This window comes from Vicia villosa, linkage group LG4, assembly GCF_029867415.1.
Source record: "Vicia villosa cultivar HV-30 ecotype Madison, WI linkage group LG4, Vvil1.0, whole genome shotgun sequence".
In the NCBI taxonomy this organism is placed as follows: Eukaryota; Viridiplantae; Streptophyta; class Magnoliopsida; order Fabales; family Fabaceae; genus Vicia; species Vicia villosa.
The window spans coordinates 155,137,101-155,158,120 of NC_081183.1; the positions used below are offsets into that span (position 1 = coordinate 155,137,101).

The 21,020-nt window shown below is 35.5% G+C and overlaps 1 protein-coding gene across 1 annotated transcript; it reads left to right on the top strand.

The window, feature by feature from the left end:
• Nucleotides 1–8,848: 8,848 nt before the first annotated feature.
• On the top strand, nucleotides 8,849–10,439 carry LOC131600019 (zeatin O-glucosyltransferase-like). The gene has a single exon (XM_058872251.1). The coding sequence runs from the start codon at nucleotides 8,882–8,884 to the stop codon at nucleotides 10,289–10,291; it is 1,410 nt and encodes a 469-aa protein (XP_058728234.1). The 5' UTR covers nucleotides 8,849–8,881; the 3' UTR covers nucleotides 10,292–10,439.
• The last annotated feature ends 10,581 nt before the right edge of the window (nucleotides 10,440–21,020 follow it).

Here is a 21,020-nt window from a genome sequence, read left to right on the forward strand (position 1 = left end):
GATGTGATTTGGATTCAATACAATCATCAATAATGTCTCAATATCAATCAAATTTCGTGCATAGGTGATTGGAAAGAGATTGAACCAATATTGGCTTAAATTAGAAACATATTTCAATCAAATTTTCTAAAAAAGCAAATCAAAGATTCAAAGAGATTTTGGCCAAGTTTGTTGACCTAAAACCTTCCACTATAAGTATACAACAAGTTCAGATGGCAAGGGTTACAAAAATTCTGATTCAAGAACCCTAAACCCGAGTTCAAAAAAAAGCAAGAAAATCTCCAACATCAATTCTGCATTGGAGGCCAATTCAAGGGTTCTTATTGATCTAAGTGTGTTCCTGGATCTCCAAGGAAGCTGTTCCAATCAATAGCAAGGCTCACAACATCAAGAACACGCACGTACAACCCTCGGTTTGTCACTTTTTATTTTGTGTCAATTTGCATCATACTAGCATCATTAAGCATATTCAAGTGTGTATTTGTGTTTACTTTGATGTTATGATTGTTTCTGGAGGTTTAATCGTGTTCTTATGCCGTATAGAGTGATGTGCCATAATAGGGTTTCGAAGTTTTTTTAGGGCTTTTTGATACAGGTATTCTTTGATTAAATCAGGGCCATAATCAGATTCGTGAGGGTCATACGAATGCAATGGTACCCTTGCGAAATTTTTTTGTGTGTGTTTGGACTTGTTCGCTATTTTTTTTGCAGGTGTAAAAAACAAGATTTTATAGCGTTCCATGGAAAAGGCGGTGTAAAAAAGGAGGTTGCAGAAATCGGAGGAAGAAGATGATGTGGTGGCACCATTTGATTGGCCAGATTCGAATGAAAAAGCGCGCGCGAATTTTTGTTTCCCAGATGGATCCAGTGCGTGCCAACCCACGTGAGCGTGATGCAACTCTCAGTCAAGGCCATCAGATTCTCATCCAAACTCATCCAACGCTTCAGGAGGCGAGGGCGTACCATGATCCATCAGAAGCTCGCCGCACTGGATAATTACGCTAAGTTTTCTATATTTTTTATTTTTAATTACACAAACTCAATATTTGTTTTATTTATATATATATATATATATATATATATATTTTTTTTTTTTCTTTTTTATATACTTTCTTTTAACAAATCTAGTTTTTACTAAATTTCTTTTCTTTTTTTTACAAACAACACAATTATATTTATCTTATTTATATTACTTATTTTATTCCTTATTTTATTCATATTTATTTATAATAATTATTTTGTTTATTGTGTTTATTTTATTTGATTTATTTATTTTAATTATTAAAACTAGTTTTTATTTATTTAAATTCTTTATAAAATCATCTTTTATTTGTTCACAAAAATCATGAGAATGTTTTTGCCCGAGTAAATTATTTTCTTTTCCTCGATTTAATTAATCAGGTTGCGAAACCAATAATTAATTAAATCGATTTGTTATTTTATTTAATTTACGCCCTAATCAGGGTTTACGAAGATCACACCTACACTAAAAGTATTTCTTTGTGCATTTTTTCAGGGTTAGCAATAGGGTTTCCTCCGACTATAAACCATCACAGATCAAATCAAAAGCTAAGTCCTATTTCATATTATTTCTTTTTATATTCATTCTATTTTATTTTGTTTCTTTCATCAAATTAGGGTTAGCCTTAATTGTCAGTGAATTAGCCATACACTCACTACTTTCTGTTTATTTCTCTTTTCCCAATTTTTCAGGGTTAGCCAACCGCCAAAGCTCAATAGTCGGTAACCCTAAATCTTAACATTGTTTATTTATTCTGCTTTAATTATTACTTGAGTCAGATCCGCTGGTTTCTTTTTCCCCTTCCCCATATTATTGTGTGGTTAGTAATCTTAGGGAGTGCAAGCCTTGAACTGAATTAGCATCACTAATTATAAGATAAAATTTCTGAATTAATCACATGATTGTTGCACCCACGCACTCTTTTTTGGTAACCCCTCTTGTTGCCTGTTGCCTTGTGTTTTTTTTGCAGAATAGCCATGTCTCTCGAATACGAGGATACCTCAACCATGTTGCCTCGACTAATGCAAAGATCATAAGTCCTTAATGATGCTGCCTTCGATACACTAAATATGATCTCGTCCCTCGGAAGTTGCCTACGAAGGGCTGAGGTATCCTCTGGTTTCCTAAACGAAAGGCTATTCTGATCCTTCCCTTAGACTACCCGCCTCTCTATGGCATGGGACAGTCTTATGGCGAATGATAACTCGATGACCCGTAAACATCCAAACGAAAGACTTCCTGCCCTCTTATGGCATGGATAGACTCTTTCACCCTGAAAGGCTAAAAGAATTTTTTCTACAAACATTAAGGTAATTGCTCCTAATTGCCTTGCTCTGGCTTAAATCTTTTTCTTACACTTTTTCATAAACCTTCAATAAGGCTACGCTCATTTACGAGCTAAAGTCCGTATTCTCTTCTTCTACATTTCTTTTCAAACGAGCAAAGCAATTAAGAGCCCATGGATAACCATGGATGCAAAGGGTGCCTTACACCTTCCCTTTGCATAAATTACCCCCCGAACTCAAATTTCTTTTAAAGGTTTTTTCTGTTCTTTTAGCCTTTCTGATATTTGGATAAAATAAAAGTCGGTGGCGACTCTTGCTTACCGTACATTTCGATAAATTCAGTTCACCGTATTACACGGTGCAATAAAAAAATACGTTAGAAGTGTGTAAAACGTGTATGTGCATGCACATTTATTGGAACCAACATTTTATGAAAACAGGTCCAGAGTCAATAAAGCATTCAAAACTGACTTGGATGGTGTATAGTTATTTGCATGATGTTATCTTCCTCAAATAATGTTCTCTTTGACCAATACCATAATTACTGTCAAGGATCGTTATTTCCTATGTAATTGCCCAACTATTTAAAGAGGTCACTCCCTATCTCTACTCATTTTGTGTCATTCACTTTCTAAATAGGATTATGGTGTTTGTTCGGGTATGGGTGAGTATTGTCTGGGTATGGATATGTGACGTCATTCTTTGCCAGTTTTTGGCTAAAAAGGGGGAGAGAAAATATGGTCAGGTGTTTGGTTTTGGGAATGCTTTCCTTCTTGTGTCTGAATTTATGAAGTTACAAAGATGTCAATTAAGATGTTTCATCATGCGTCTTGTTGGTTTTGTGTCTTGTAATCTGAGTTATGAACACAACTGTGTCCTGTGTTCTAAGTTACACAGGTTGATTGGTGGACGCTTCTTAAGTTTCCTCTTATGCTTCTTAAGGGGTCTCTTATGCCACTTAATGGGTCGCTCATACCCTCTGGAAGTGTTATCCATCAGTAGGGAAAATTGGATACTTTCATCAGTGGCAAGAGTTGGTTTCCATATTGAGGGGGAGTGTTAGTTATCTTCCTCATCATGTACACCAAATGACTTATGGACTTTTTACTCCTTTCCTGATGTTGTTGGTCTGTGGTGTGTGGGTACATGGAGCTTATTCAAAGTGTTGTGCAAAGTTATCAAACATGAAACTCTGACAACCTTCATATGAATAAGAAGAAGACTAACTCTCAGACATGTAGATCTGCTACTAAAAGTCTCAAGTTGAGAAGGTATACTTAAGGAGTGCATGAGGACTCTGGAACACTGATTGGACATTTAAATTTTTTGTTGTTGCTGAGATCTGATTCTAACATGTAAAACAAATTAGACAACATCATGTTAGATAGAATGTTTCAACATTGCAAAAAATATATGATGATCAATATATTGAACAAGATGTTCTATTTACTGCATCTGGTGTAACATGTCGAACAAGATGTCCTTGCTGAATCATTCGACATTATGACTAAGTGTTAAGTTGGGCTTTTGGACTATGTCTTAATTATTATAGATGCAGAATATTTGAAGAATATTATGCAATCTAATATAACGCTGAATCTAAGGATAAATTTTTTTATCTGTGCTCAAGAGATTTGATTGGTTTCAAAATATGGAGAATATTTAGGAAACTAATGTTTGGAGACCTATTTTCTCGGAGAATATTTTGCAGATTTCTAGTAGTCTCCCTACTGGGTTTTGAAGCCTAAGTCCAGAGTAGATGGATGGTATAAATAGAAAGCTATAAACCTTTTGAAGAGCAGAACTTGCGGGATTAGGTTAGGGTTTATCCTTTTATTGCGAGCCTCTCTAATATCATGTAGAAAGAAGAGTGTGACAGTTTATGGAGTTGTAAGTCGTGTCATGCATTCATAACCTATTAAGTATTGAATGTATGTATGTCCCTTAGGTATCATTGATACAGTTATCTAAGTATGTGTTGTTTGTGTTTCAAGCTAGTGTTCTTGTCAAAGCTTTTAAGTAAGATCAAGTATTTGTTGATTAAGGGAGTCTTAATTATGGATTATTTGTAATTGAAGATTGTGGTAAAGGATCGTCAATATCAGTGACTAAGGTAGTTATTGTGAGACATCACTGTGGTGATTGGAAGTGAGATGAGTTTCTCTTATCTAGAAAGTTCTTAGGTATAAGTTACATTGGGTAGGGATTAAGTGAGCAGTTGTAAACTGAAGGTTGTTTAGCTTCGAATTGATACTACTAATAGTGGATTTCCTTCCTGGCTTGGTAGCCTCTAGAGTAGGTGTTGTTTTACACCGAACTGAGTTAACAATCCTGCGTGTTCAATTACTTTTCAGCATTGTTTTTCATTCATGAATATCCTCCTTATGCTGTGTCAGATTAGATGTCCCAACAAGTCATAGGACATCTAGAATCTAAAGGCCAAAATTTCAAAAGTCAATAATACCAAACACTTCCTTGTTCCATACTTTCAACCTCTCTTTTAGCCCTTTAAGTTTTTCCTTTAAGAAGAATCCTACCTTCCCATGATTCCTCAAAGAATCCCAGTGTTTTTCACGAAAGGACCAAACTCCTTATGCTTCACCCAATAATTAAAGAATTTAAAGGGTTTCGACCCCTAATTTATTGAATTTCCTTTGATCCACATGGGATTATGATATGAAATATATCTACTACCAATGAATTGATTGTCCATTTTCCAAGTTGTCAAAATTCCATATGTCAACAAAAACCTATCCAATCTGTTCATAACTAAACCATTAAGTTAGAACCAAGTGAAATTTCCCCCAAAAATTAGTACATCAGGAAGACTCATGGATCTTATAAAGTCCTGAAACTCATCATTTCAACTCTATTGATGGAAGAGTTTTAACCTTTTCTCTCATTCTTCCTTTTTACTACATTAAAATTTCTTACTATACACCAATCAACTTTGAACAAATTCTTGAACCATGTTAATTTTTTTTATATATACTCTCTCCTTCTCATAATAATTGACTCATTTGAAATAAAATAATGTCCCAAAATGAGTGAGTCATTTCAATTTCAATACATTTTTTTTTCAATTCTACTATTTAATTATTAAAAATTTCATCATTTCATTACATGATAAGAGTATTATAGTAAAAATACTATGGAAAATTTTTAGGTGGACACATACCTAAGAAATTGTTTTACACACAACCAATCACAAAATTTTAATTAATTAAAAAATAAATACTGATTTTTCTCTCTCCTTCATAATCTCAACCGCCCCATGAATCCAATTAAAAACAAAATTAAAATTAAAATTAATTTAAAAAAGACTCTTTCTTATTGGTTGTGCTTAAGAATGTGGATTTAGGGTCGTGTCCATGCAAGAATTGCTCAAATACTATTATCTCTTATTTTTATACACTTTTCTTAATCTGTGAGAAATGATAGACTGAGTTACTCGTTGTAGGATGAAGGTAGTATAAATTAAGTGTGTCCAACTTAATAGTTTTTTACTATCTTATTATTAGTATTTTTAAACAAAATAATTAAAAACAAAACCGGACCATATAGTTTTATATACTCATGCAATAAAATAAAATAAAAGTCTAATGAACAGTGTAAAATAATAACTTTACACTGTTGTTGAATAATAAATTAACATATGCCATATGATTTTAAAAAATTAAAATTGAAAGGTGGTTTGACAAAATATATAATATTTATTGGTTGACAATATATCTGTTGGGACTCGGTGCATCTTGATTTCCTTTAAAAAAAAAACATAACATTTTAATAAAATAAGAAATAATATATTTTGTTATATATGCTATTTTTTAAGCGGTCTATTCAATGACTCGTACAATTATGTTGCTTTGACAAGGTATAAATTAAGTTTGCTTTGGAAATATCACAATATCACATTAATGATAATGACACATTTTTTAATTATTAAAAATAATATTATTATAATGAATAATTATTATTCATTTAATAATAGGACAAATCTACAACTCAATTTTTTTAATCGGATAAAAAGTATCATATGAAAATAGTTTTTAAATATATAAAAATTTGTCTTGATAGATGCTTTTAAAGATGTTAAAATTAACAAAACTGATTTTTTGTATTTCATGGGAAATAACGAGATAATTTTTTATAAGAAAATATATGAAAGTTTGTCTGAATAGTTCTGAGTTAAAGATCTTAAAAGTTAACTAGACCGACTTTTATACTATTTTTTTAGAAACAACTATTTTAGTTTTTTAAAATAAATTTTATTTAATTTTTTTATATCATTTAATACATTTCAATTATTTAAATAACTCATTTACATATTTTAAATATTTATATAATTTACTAAAAATTCTAAAGTAAATTCCATTCAACATCATATCTATATAACCCATTAACAAGATAAATTTTTAAAATATATTTTATAAACTATTTCTATTTTTTATGTGTAGGTATTTATTTAGTAAGAGAGAGTAATTGATCTTTTTCTTAAGAAAGTGAAAATATCTCCTGTTTTTAACTATGGAAAAGTAAAAATAGAATTGTTAGAATAAATAATGAAGGTGTGAGTAAGTAGAAAAATAGTTTTATATTGTATATGATTGTGGTGATTTGAAAATATATAAGTGAGAGAGAATTCATTCACTTTAAGGTTTTAGGTGGACAAATAATGTTGTCTCTCACAAAGATACATAATCTTCAACTTTATATCAACGCCCCGTTTAACAACTATTGGATCTTTTGTTGGGGGTCTGCTGCAAAATATGAACGAGAAGAAATTCCAAAGCGTGTGTTTATTGCACATTCACATTAAGCATATTGATCCACAGTATTTTACAGAATAAAGTTATCTCATTTATTCTCGTGCACTAGAAAAATAAAAGAATGACTTACATATAAATTTTGCCACTTGAAATATCGTGATTTTTGTATGTTTTTCAGTTTACAAATCATCTCTATTTATAGATAAATTCATGCCACTTGGTGAAGGAAAACAACCATTTAAAAGATTTTGTTCATGAATGATTACATTGTTTTAATTGTATAGCATTACACATTTTCTCTAAAAAAATCTTTTTTTAACCATTGCTACTTTCCAAATATATTTTGGAAATTTCTCTCACAACAAATGGTTTATAAGTGGGAGAACCCACTCACCTATCACCTTAAGGTTTTAGGTGAATAAGTGGTGTATCTCTCATAAAGGTGACTAGTCCTACACTATGTATCAATGGTCCACAGTGAAATACTCCCCAACAAATTATATCACGAGCCTTTGATTTCGAGAAAGGGATCGACTAACTTATATTGAAATGCCCAAGAATAATGCAAGTGTGAATAAGTGGTACGTCTCACATTGGATAGAAATGTGGTGACTTAAGCATTTATAAGTGGGAGAACCCACTCACCTATCAATGCATAATCATCAACTATGTATCAATGCTCCTTATAAGTGGGAACATTGTGGACGCACACTTGAGGGAGAGTGTTAGAATAATAATGCAAGTGTGTGAGTAAGTGGATAAATAGCCTTATATTGGATAAAAATGTGGTGACTTGAGAATATATAAGTGAGAGAATCCACTCACCTTAAGATTTTAGGTGGACAAGTTGTATGTCTCTCACAAAGATGCATAATCCTCAACTATATATCAATGTTCTCTAGTAAAAAAAAAACTTTCCCCAACAAAATCTATGTCACTTTTCTTAAAGAATTATGTAAAATTATTTATATTTAAATATATGTTCATAAAAATGAATTTAACATAAATTTATAGAAAAATTGCACTTAAAATTTATTAAAATAACACAACATTCACTCTATTTATAAAATATACACTAACTTTTTAAATTCTCACCACATATACAAATATTTCCTTCTTCATTACTCCTCTGGTCTCATTTATAAGAAAAGATTTCTTTTATAGATACATTGAATAAATAATGTATCTGGACAAAATGTTGTCCAAATACATTATTTATTTAATGTATCTAATAAAAGAATCTTTTCTTATAAATATATATGTTAAATTAATATAACTATATGGTTTTATTAAGTTTGTCAATTTTTTTAAATCACCTATGAAAGTGTTTAAACTTTAAATCACCAACGAAAGTGTTTAAACTTTAAATCACCTATGAAACTATAACTATATGGTTTTATTAAGTTTGTCAATTTTTTTATATTGTGTTAATAAATAGTAGGTGTAATTATCCGAGATGAGATGACATAAATTTCTACCAATTTTATTAGAAGTTTTGAGTTTAAATTTAATATTAAACACGCCACAGTGTTAAAATTTTTAGAAAAAATTACCGTTTATTATAAACTTATAAGATTCAAGTCTTTGCAGCAGGCAGAAATTTTCTATTTATAAAAAAAATGGGTGTAACTTTTACTAAATGTAATTGTAAAATTCATATTTATAATTCAGAGTTAAAAATCTAACCTTAAACAACTTTAACATAAACTAAATATGTTGATTTCTCTCTCAATCTCTCTATATATATCCAAGACATTAATAGATAGATAATATCAACATTGAATTCTAGCCTCAAAAGTTTAGCAATGGGTTCCAATAACCAAACCAACTCAAAAAGCCATAGCAGCAATGAAAACCAAGTTGCGGTGGTTGTAGTACCTTTCCCAGCACAAGGTCATCTAAACCAGCTTCTCCACTTGTCCCGCCTAATCCTATCCCACAACATACCCGTCCATTATGTCGGCACTTCCACACACAACCGTCAAGCAACACTCCGTGTCCATGGTTGGGATCCAAACTCCATTTCAAACATCCATTTTCATCACTTCAAACTTCCTCCATTTCACTCCCCTCCTCCCAACCCAAACTCCGAAACCAAATTCCCTTCTCACATGTTTCCTTCTTTTGAAGCTTCTTCATATCTTCGTCAGCCCGTGGCAGAACTCATGCACTCACTGTCGTCTCTTTTCAGAAGGGTTGTTGTGATTCATGACAGTCTTATGGCGTCGGTTGTGCAAGATGCTAAAAACATAGCAAATGTTGAGAATTACTCGTTTATCTGTACATGTGCTTTTACAGTTTTCTACTCATTGGAGAGACTTGGGAAACTTCCACCGGAAAGGCCACATGTTATAGATGTTCCTTCTATGGAAGGATGTTTCATAGCCCAAATGGAGGACTTCATTGTTGCACAAAGTGAATACTCTAAATTCATTGATGGAAGCATCTTTAATACTAGTAGAGCAATTGAAAGTCCTTACTTGGAGTTGATAGAGAAAATTGATTGCAGCAAGAAGCTTTGGGCTTTGGGACCCTTCAACCCTTTAACCATTGAGAACAAGAAAGATTCAAAGAGTAGACACTCATGCATGGAATGGCTTGACAAACAAGAACCAAAATCAGTTATATATGTGTCATTTGGAACGACAACAACCTTAAAAGATGAACAGATTGAACAGATTGCACTTGGGTTGGAACAAAGCAAGAAAAAGTTCATTTGGGTGTTGAGAGATGCTGATAAAGGAGACATTTTTGATGGAAATGAAGACAAGAGAGACGAACTTGCAAGAGGGTTTGAAGAGAGAGTTAAAGGAATGGGGTTAGTTGTGAGAGATTGGGCACCCCAGTTGGAAATTCTAAACCACACTTCAACAGGAGGGTTTATGAGTCATTGTGGATGGAACTCTAGCTTGGAGAGCATTTCCATGGGGGTGCCAATAGCAGCATGGCCTATGCATTCTGATCAACCGAGAAACTGTGCTTTTATAACACAGGTGTTAAAGGTTGGTTTAGTTGTGAAGGATTGGGATAAAAGAGATGAGTTGGTAACTGCTTTAGATGTTGAGAATGCTGTTAGAAGGTTGATGGAAACAAAGGAAGGTGATGAGATGAGAGAAAGAGCAATCAAACTTAAAAATGATATTGGTATGTCCATGGAAGAAGGTGGAGTTTGTCGTATGGAGATGGATTCTTTCATAGCCCATATCACTAGATAGTTTTCTTGTGGATGTTGTTGCAAATTCCTGCTTCATGCTACATTTCTTAATTTGTATGTGTTAGTGTTTGTACTATTTGTATTTTGAATATCTTTGGAGTATTGATCAATGTATTATGAGCATGAATTGTTAAATTAACAAGTAATTGAATACTTGTATGGTTTTACATTCTTGATCTCCCTTGCATTCTTAAGGATGACAATGAGTCGGGAGCGGGTTTCACACTACCCAAACCCGCACCCGAAATCGTCACCTGAATCTAAATCCAAATTCAAAAGCTGTTCGGGTGACAAAATAACACTCAGGCTCACACCTATTGGGTTCGGGTCTGCTTGCCATCCCTAAGGACCAGATGCGTCTGTGTAATTTATAACTAGTGGAATTAAGGTGTTCGCGGGTCGGTTTGGTTCGGTTTCAAGAGAATTCGATATCCAAACCCATTAAAATTAAATGGACTGGGTTGAATTGAATTTGCAAATTTTTACGAACCGAATCGAACCAAAAAACAACTGATTAGTTTGAGTTGAATTAACTAGGTAAATAAAAAAATTTAAATATATTTAAAAAAAATAACTTATTTATGGAAATTAATTTTTTATAACAATATTAAAAAAGTATAATATTAATAGTGTTGAATTGTAATATTAGAGTATCAAATTTTCCTTAATAGATTCAAAAACATCTAACAAAAAAAATATCTAACATAAATGTTTTTGAATCTATAACTAGTCACTTAAGTTAATAGGATAATAAATGTGTTTCATAGTTCTATGATCAGTTACCGTATTACACTAACAATTTTCTAATAACAAATTAAAATAGCATAATTTGTCTACATTCAACATTTCACTTTTTTTCTTCTTGAATTTCAATGTTTGGTAGTAATTTTCATTTTTTTATAATCTCGGTATCCGGCCTTTCGACCGACTAAGCTAACGGATAGAAAATTGAAAATACGATGCCCGAATCAATTGTCAATAAATTTTATTGGTATAATTCGGTTATTGCTCGAACTTAAAAAATATCCGATCAAAATACTTGATTCAAATTTACCCGAATCAATGAAGACCTCTAATTAGAACGAAGTTATGATGCTTATTTGAATGAACTATTTATTGTGTGTGAACAAATTGGTTTGCATTAAATTGTGACGAATCCTTCCCATGTGGAGGATGGTACTCATGATGTTAGACATTTGGCAACGGAAAGTGTAAAATCCGTAAAAGGAAATAAAATTCAATGTATTGAAAAATAAAAATAAAAAATTAGAGATTTTTTTTTCATTTTATAGTGGTGAAAAAATTCTTGAAAATTCTAAAATGTTCTTCGGAGATGCATCTCCGATCGTATTTCATACTAAATTTTAAGACGTTTCGAAGATGCATCTTCGAAAATACCTTATTTTTATTTGAACGTTAAATTTAAACATTCAGGTGTATTTTCAGAGATGTATTTTCAAAATAATTCAGTACGTACCACCTTGCTGATGAACTATTTCATTCTCCTCTTTTCACTTTATAACAAAAAATCCTCCAAAAACTACATTCATTCTCAAACCATTTTTCGGCTTCAAATCAAGTTTCAAGTGTTTTATCATGTCAAAGAGAGTATTAAAAGCTTCAATTTCAGTTAAATTTTCACCATTTCATCCCTCATTTCCTAGCATTGGAGTTGATTTTTTATCAAAATACTGCGTTGTTCTGGAAATGCATTTCCAAAACTCACCTAAATTATTTTGGAAGTGCATTTCTGAAACTATCTATGTTATAAAAACAAAATTCTTAACAAATTTTCTATTTTTCCCGTTTTAGATATGGTGCATCCCGACATGTTTCCCAAAGTTGTTTTGGCCAAGTTGAATGATGATGCTAAGCCAGATGAGGTGAATGACGATGCTAAAACGATTGTTGTTGAGATAGATGTTGGGCAACAATTTCCAAATGATCAGTTTTTCAAGGCTCGTCAACATATGCTTGACTAGGTCCGAATGGAAGCTAACAAACTCGAGTTTGACGTTATGATTAGAAGGTCCAACAATGGCATTAGTATAAGGCAAGCATTTGTAACGATGATATGCAAGAGAGGTGGAAAAGATGTTTCAAGATTTCGGCAGTTAAAACATGATTACACCGGATCGAAAAAATGTGAGTGTCTGTTTAAATTTCGTGGATCATGTCGAGTGGATGATACGTGGCAGTTTAGTGTCATTTGTGGGAAACATAATCATGCGTTGGACACCAAGCTACAAGGTCATCCAACTATAGGTTGACTTAAGCCGGAGGAGAAAGAAATTATTTCGAAAATGTCGATAATCAAAGTTGCGTCGAGAAACATAATTGCAGATTTGAAACAAAAGAGATCACAAAATGCGTCAAATATCAAGCAGGTATTCAACAGACATTATAAACAGAACATTGCGAGCAGAGGTTCGAGATCCGAAATGCAACAACTTTTGAAACTTTTGGACGATAACCACTATGTTTCAAGGTAAATAGTGTGTGATGATAAAGTAAGTGTCTGTGACATTTTTTAGACTCATACAGGAAGTATCAAGTTGTTCAACACATTTCTAACCGTCTTTATAATTAATTCAACGTATAAGACCAACAAGTATAGGTTTCCTCTTCTAGAAATTATTGGTGTCACTTCTACGGAGAAGACATTTTCTGTGGGGGTGATGGTAATTGTGGTTTTTAGGCCGTGTCCGGTTTACTTGGTAAAGGAGAAGAGAATCACACTCATGTGCGACAAACACTAATTTCGGAGTAGACAGTGCATAGGGAAGCTTACACAGGAATATATGGGAATAAGGAAGGATTCGATAAAATTCACATTACTCTTGTTCCATGTGTTACTGGTTCTGCACCACCTGAAAAATGGATGTGCTTCTCTAAAATGGGTCATCTTATAGCAAGTGCATATGACAAGGTGTGTATCGATCTGACGAGATATGGTTTTTCGGAGACACTTTTCCTACTTCGGAGTCGTCCACCTCAAGACCCATCAGGCCGTATCATTTGTATTGGGTATCTTAGATCGCTCCATTTTGTTCTGGTTTAATTGAAACCATCGTGTCCTATTTTGGATACATCTGTGGAGTGGACGGCACATTCTGTAACACCCTTCTAGACCCCGCGGAAAATTTAACAAAAATCAGAGTAAACATGAAAAAGGGTATTACAACTCCAATAAAATAAACAAAGATTCATGTCATGCCATAAAGGAACGATAAACCAAAAATTATTCAGATATCATGTTAACACAGCGGAATATTCTTAACAACTGAATAGTTAAACATCCAGAGTCGGAGACTCATGATCCAACCATAAACCATAAACAAAACAAGGATTTATCAACCAATCCTAAAATAACGTTCCCAGTGTTACACGACCAGAGCATGACACAGACCCAACTGACTCTAACGAATTACTTGACGAGCTAATCCTCACCAAGTACACAAGCTACTCCTCAATCTGAAAAAAATAACAACAGTAAGGGTGAGTTTCATTCGCATTAACAAATGTTATAGGAATATAAACAATACAACTTCATTCATACATTATTCACCCAAATTCAATTATATTCAGGTAGTATAGCAACATTCATCAGATACAATCATCCATACCAAATACACATAAATTATAACATTGAACTACTTCCATTCATGTTACAATTATACTCAACAACCTAATGCAATGCAACTAAATGCATGTGGTACCAAACATGGGATAACCTATCTCACCGATCCACCACCATAAAGATTCGGCTACTTCTCTCACTAATTCCACACAATGGGAATTAGCTACCACTGTCCCATCACCATAAGGGATACAGCCCACAACATGATTATGAAATGCATGCATCACATACCGCATGCTAATCATCAATACCAAACAACTGAACAATCATAATCATCAACCGATGCAATAACACTAGCCACACAATAGTTATGCTATTTTTTTTCAACCATCTCAAATATACATTTTACATCAGCAACACATGTATATTAATCATCAATCACAACCAAGACGAGTTAATAGTCAAAACATTCACCAGTGCATTTATACGCATAAACCACCACAACCAATTAAATCAAGTGTTTTAAAATAAAATCAAGTCACAACTCAAAACACTATTTTATTGCGTAAATCGCTTAATTAGCTTCACTGTGCTCGAAACGGCACATCAAACGGACTAACAGTTAAAAAGTTATACATCGTTAAACTTTTAAAAAGTCCCAAACAGCAACAGCACGCGGCGCCAACTTGGTTCGCGGCGCGAACTGAGCGTTCCAAAAATCATTGGCTCTCTGCCAAGCTATTCGCGGCGCAAACACCTGTACGCGACGCGAAACGAGAAAAAGTTACGCCTTCGCGGCGCCGACACAGGTACGCGGTGCGACCTATACATATCACAACATCCTGGCATTCTGCCCACCTGTTTGCGGCGCCAACCCTGTGCACGCGTCGCCAACCGGCGATTTCAGAAACCCCAACCTGCAGAAAACAACATTCTATACATCCCAAATGCCCTCAAAATCATACCAGTACGAATTTATGAAAATGAACCACACATGTAACACAATTGGCACATTTACACATACTTCTAATCATGCTTAACATCATTATTCAACACCAATCATCATTCACAACATAAATTGAACCAAAGTTCTATAAACCCCAAAACCCCAAACCCGACATACAATCCAATTCAGAATCCTAACATACAAACTCTATTGAATCATTCATACAACCCATAATAGAGGTTAATGAGAAGAATCCCCCCTTACCTCGATGTCGAATTCTTGGATGCTCTTGCTCTTCACTCTTGCTCTTCTCCCAATTTAACGTTCAGCTCTTTTCTTCTCCCTTTTGGTTCTCTTTTCACAAAATCCTCCTCTTTTCTATTTTATGAAAATATAACCTTATTTTAGAAAAAAAAAGGCTTTACAACTAACACACCCCCCAATTGCTACTTGCGACACTGGCCCATTAGCCTTATTAATCCATATTTCTCAAATAATTCAATTAATTCTATTATTTAATAAAAAATTAATTAAATTAAATAAAGAAATTTATGGGGTGTTACAACCCTCCCCCACTAGAAAAGATTTCGTCCTCGAAAACATACCTTAGGCAAAGAGTTCCGGGTAGGAGTCCTTCATCTGGCTCTCCAATTCCCATGTAACATTTCCACCGGCTGGTCCTCCCCAAGCTACTCTGACCAACGCTATCTCCTTGCCACGGAATTGTTTCACCTTCCGATCTTCAATCCTCATAGGTAAAGCTTCAATTGTCAGATTATCCTTTACCTGTACATCATCCACTTGGATCACATGCGACGGATCAGCAATGTATTTCCTCAACTGCGACACATGGAATACATCATGCATATTTGCAAGCGTCGGTGGCAACGCAATGCGAAACGCCACATCTCCTACTCTTTCTGAAATCTGAAGCGGACCAATAAAACGCGGAGTCAACTTTCTTGACTTTAGGGCTCGTGCGATACCAGTCATAGGAGTAACTCTCATAAACACGTGATCTCCTTCCTGAAATTCAAGTGTTCTCCTCCTCTTGTCATGGTAACTCTTCTGACGACTCTGAGAAGCCTTCATCTTCTCCTGAATCATCTTAATCTTTTTCGTCGTTTCTTGAACAATCTCTGGTCCAATCACCGCACTTTCGCCTGATTCGTACCAACATAAAGGCGTCCTACACCTCCGACCATACAAAGCTTCAAACGGAGCCGTACCAATACTCGAGTGAAAACTATTATTGTAGGTAAATTCGATCAAGGGTAGATAACTATACCAAGTACCACCTTTTTCTAACACACAAGCACGCAACAAATCTTCTAGCGATTGAATAGTTCTTTCTGTCTGTCCATCCGTCTGCGGATGATAAGCAGAACTCAATCTCAGCTTAGTACCCAAAGCCTTCTGCAAAACTTCCCAAAATTTGGATGTAAACCTTGGATCTCTATATGACATGATACTCGATGGAATACCATGTAAACTCACTATCTTCTCAATGTACAATTGAGCAAGTCTCTCCATCGGGTAATCCATTCTCATTGGTATAAAATGAGCAGACTTTGTCAACCTATCCACAATAACCCAAATGGCTTCATAGTTCTTCACCGTCTTCGGCAAACCAGAAACAAAATCCATAGATATACTATCCCACTTCCATTCTGGAATAAATAACGGTTGCATAGCTCCATATGGTTTCTGATGCTCAATCTTCGACTTCTGACAAGTCAAACAGGCATAGACAAATTCAGCTATTTCCTTTTTCATTCCAGGCCACCAAAACAGCTTCTTTAAATCATGATACATCTTGGTAGCACCAGGATGAATACTCAATCCACTACGATGTCCTTCTTCGAGAATACTCTTCCTCAATTCGGAAATATTAGGAACATAAACACGATTACCAAACCTTATAATACCATTCTCGTCGATTCTGAATTCACCTCCCTTGCCTTGGTTAATCAGAGTCAACTTATCCACCAACTCTACATCAGCTTTCTGACATTCTCGAATCTCTTCCAGAATACCACTAGTCAGTTTCAGCATACCCAACTTAACACTGACAGGAGTGCCTTCGCATACTAAACTCAAATCTCTGAATTGTTCAATTAAATCCAATTCTCTCGCCATAAGCATAGACATATGCAAAGACTTCCTACTCAAAGCATCGGCAACCACGTTTGCTTTACCCGGATGGTAATTTAGCCCAAAATCATAATCCTTAAGGAACTCTAACCACCTTCTTTGCCTCATATTCAACTCTTTTTTATCAAAGAGATACTTCAGACTCTTGTGATCACTAAACACTTCAAACCTCGAACCATACAGATAATGTCTCCACAATTTCAACACAAATACCACTGCTGCCAACTCTAAGTCATGAGTCAGATAGTTTCTCTCATGCACTTTGAGTTGTCTCGACGCATAAGAGACTACCTGTTGATTCTGCATTAGTACACCTCCTAATCCCAACAACGAAGCATCACAATATACAACAAAAGATTCCGCCGGATTCGGAAAAATCAAGATCGGCGCACTAGTCAACCTCTTCTTCAACTCTTGGAATCCTTCTTCACATTTCGAATCCCAGATGAATGCTTGACCCTTCCTAGTCAACTTAGTTAACGGAAACGCTAGCTTTGAAAAACCTTCAATGAACTTTCTATAGTAACCCGCAAGACCAAGGAAACTACGGATTTCGGAAACTGACTTCGGAGCTTCCCATTGAGACACTGCTTCTACTTTCGTTGGGTCAACGGCAATACCATCTTTAGAAATTACATGCCCAAGAAAGCTTACTTCACTTAGCCAGAACTCACACTTTGACAGTTTCGCATAAAGTTTCTTTTCCTTCAGTAGTTCTAATACCACCCTTAAATGCTTTGTATGTTCTTCTTCACTCTTAGAATATATCAGAATATCATCGATAAATACCACCACAAACTGATCCAGGTAAGGATGGAAGATCCTATTCATATACTCCATGAAAACTCCCGGCGCATTAGTTACTTCAAATGGCATCACTGTATACTCGTAATGGCCATACCTTATTCTAAATGCCGTTTTCTGAATATCGTCCGTCTTCACCCAAATCTGATGATATCTCGACCTCAAGTCAATTTTCCTGAACACACTCGCACCAACCAATTGATCCATCAAATCATCAATCCTCGGTAATGGATACCGATTCTTGATAGTAACTTTATTCAGCTGTCTATAATCCACACACAATCTCATAAAACCTTCTTTCTTCTTTACCAACAACACCGGCGCACCCCACGGCGACACACTAGGACGAATGAATTCTTTTTCCAGTAACTCTTCTAGCTGACTCTTTAACTCTGCTAGTTCAGATGCCGACATACGATACGGCGCCATCGACACCGGACTAGTTCCAGGAACTAACTCAATAGCAAATTCTACCTCCCTCTCTGGCGGTAACTCTCTTACATCTTCTGGAAAGACTTCTGGAAATTCACATACTACCGGTAAGTCACTACTCACCACTTTCTTCTTCACTTCCATGGATGCAATCAACATAAACACGACAGCCCCGTCCTTCATTGCTTCATCCACTTGTCTAGCAGTCATTGCTAAACTCTCAACACCGACATCTTCCGGAAAAATAACCGTCTTCGTGAAACAGTTGATATGAACCCGATTAAATTGCAACCAATTCATACCCAGGATGACATCAAGTTGTTCCAACGGAAGGCACACTAAGTCCATTCCGAACTCTCTACCAAAAATATCAACTGGACAGTTCAAACAGGCAAACGAAGTAGTCATTGAACCCGACGCAGGAGTGTCAATGATCATACTTCCATGAATATCAGATATTTCCAAGTTCAGATGTTTAGCACAATCCAACGAAATAAACGAGTGAGTTGCTCCAGTATCTATTATTGCAATTAAAGGAGTGCCATGGATAAAACACGTACCTTTAATCAATCGATCCTCTGGAGTAGTCTCTGAACCTGATAAAGCGAAAACTTTACCCCCAGCTTGATTCTTCTATGGCTTAGGGCACTGTGGACTAATATGACCTTCTTCACCACAGTTATAACAAGTCACAGTCCTTCCCTTGCAGTCAACAGCAATGTGGCCTGCTTTACCACACCTGTAGCACTTCTTCTCTTCGCTTTTGCACTCGTGCACGCGATGTCTAGGTTCCCCACACTTAAAGCACTTAACAGGGGCACTAGAGTCTCCCCCACTAGGCTTCTTCCAACCTCCAGCTTTATAATTACCTTTACCATATGGTTTACCACGGTCCATAGGCTTCTTCCCTTTCTTGTCAACTAACTCGCGAGAGTGAGATGAATTCAGCTTGAGGTTATCCTCTTCATAGATCCTACTACAATCCACCAAATCTGTAAACCGACGAATCCTTTGGTACCTGATTCCCTGCTTAATTTCATCCCGAAGACCATTCTCGAACTTAACACATTTCGAAAATTCGCTCGCTTCATCATTGTTATAGTGGACATAGTACTTGGCCAGCTCAACAAACTTTGAAGCATAGTCCGGTACCGTCATGTTACCTTGTGTCAGCTCCAAAAACTCAACTTCTTTCCTGCCCCGAACATCCTCAGGAAAGTACCTCCTCAGGAATTCTCGCCTGAATACAGCCCAAGTGATCGCTACACCTGCAGATTCAAGTTCATCTCTACTAGCCATCCACCAATCATCAGCTTCTTCAGACAGCATGTGAGTCCCATACCTCACCTTCAGATTTTCAGCACAATCGATCACTCTGAAGATCCTTTCAATTTCCTTCAGCCACCTCTGAGCGCCTTCGGGATCGTGCGTGCCTTTGAACAACGGAGGATTGTTCCTCTGAAAACTGTTCAGCTGCCTGTCAGCACCAATACCAGCTCCATTGGCATTCCCTCCTAAAACACCAGCAATCATGCCCAGAGCCTCAGCAATCGCGTCGTCATTTCTTCCTCCTCTTCCGGCCATTGTTCTGCTAAATATCAGACAATATTCATTAGAACAAGAAGTATCGACAGTGTCAACTTTACACTAATCGTATACGAAGGATTAACCGACACAAAGACTCTGACTCAAACGACCGACTATGCTCTGATACCACTATTGTAACACCCTTCTAGACCTCGCGGAAAATTTAACAAAAATCAGAGTAAACATGAAAAAGGGTATTACAACTCCAATAAAATAAACAAAGATTCATGTCATGCCATAAAGGAACGATAAACCAAAAATTATTCAGATATCATGTTAACACAGCGGAATATTCTTAACAACTGAATAATTAAACATCCAGAGTCGGAGACTCATGATCCAACCATAAACCATAAACAAAACAAGGATTTATCAACCAATCCTAAAATAATGTTCCCAGTGTTACACGACCAGAGCATGACACAGACCCAACTGACTCTAACGAATTACTTGACGAGCTAATCCTCACCAAGTACACAAGCTACTCCTCAATCTGAAAAAAATAACAACAGTAAGGGTGAGTTTCATTCGCATTAACAAATGTTATAGGAATATAAACAATACAACTTCATTCATACATTATTCACCCAAATTCAATTATATTCAGATAGTATAGCAACATTCATCAGATACAATCATCCATACCAAATACACACAAATTATAACATTGGACTACTTCCATTCATGTTACAATTATACACAACAACCTAATGCAATGCAACTAAATGCATGTGGTACCAAACATGGGATAACCCATCTCACCGATCCACCACCATAAAGATTCGACTACTTCTCTCACCAATTCCACACAATGGGAATTAGCTACCTCTATCCCACCACCATAAGGGATACAGCCCACAACATGATTATGAAATGCATGCATCACATACCGCATGCTAATCATCAATACCAAACTGTGGTGTCGTTTTATTTTACCTCCCCGTTTCACTTGGGAGGACGGCACGCTAGACCCTTCACGCGAAATTTGGAAGGAGAATGCGCCCGTGGTGGGATGAATTTTATTTCAGTTCTTCCTACGATATCACACGAACTTTCTTATTTGTCCTACGAGTAGGAAAGGGAAAAAAAGATCTCAACTAAACCCTAGGAGTTTGCTAAGTGTGGGGATTTACACCTAGACTAGAAATTCTGGAGTCCGGGAGGTCGGTTATACATAGGGAAGTGTTTAAACACCCTACATATCTGTAGTACTCTACAGGAACCTTC

Excerpts from the sequence above, each read along its gene's own strand:
- LOC131600019 (XM_058872251.1), top strand. The coding sequence starts at position 8,882 with ATGGGTTCCAATAACCAAACCAACTCAAAAAGCCATAGCAGCAATGAA.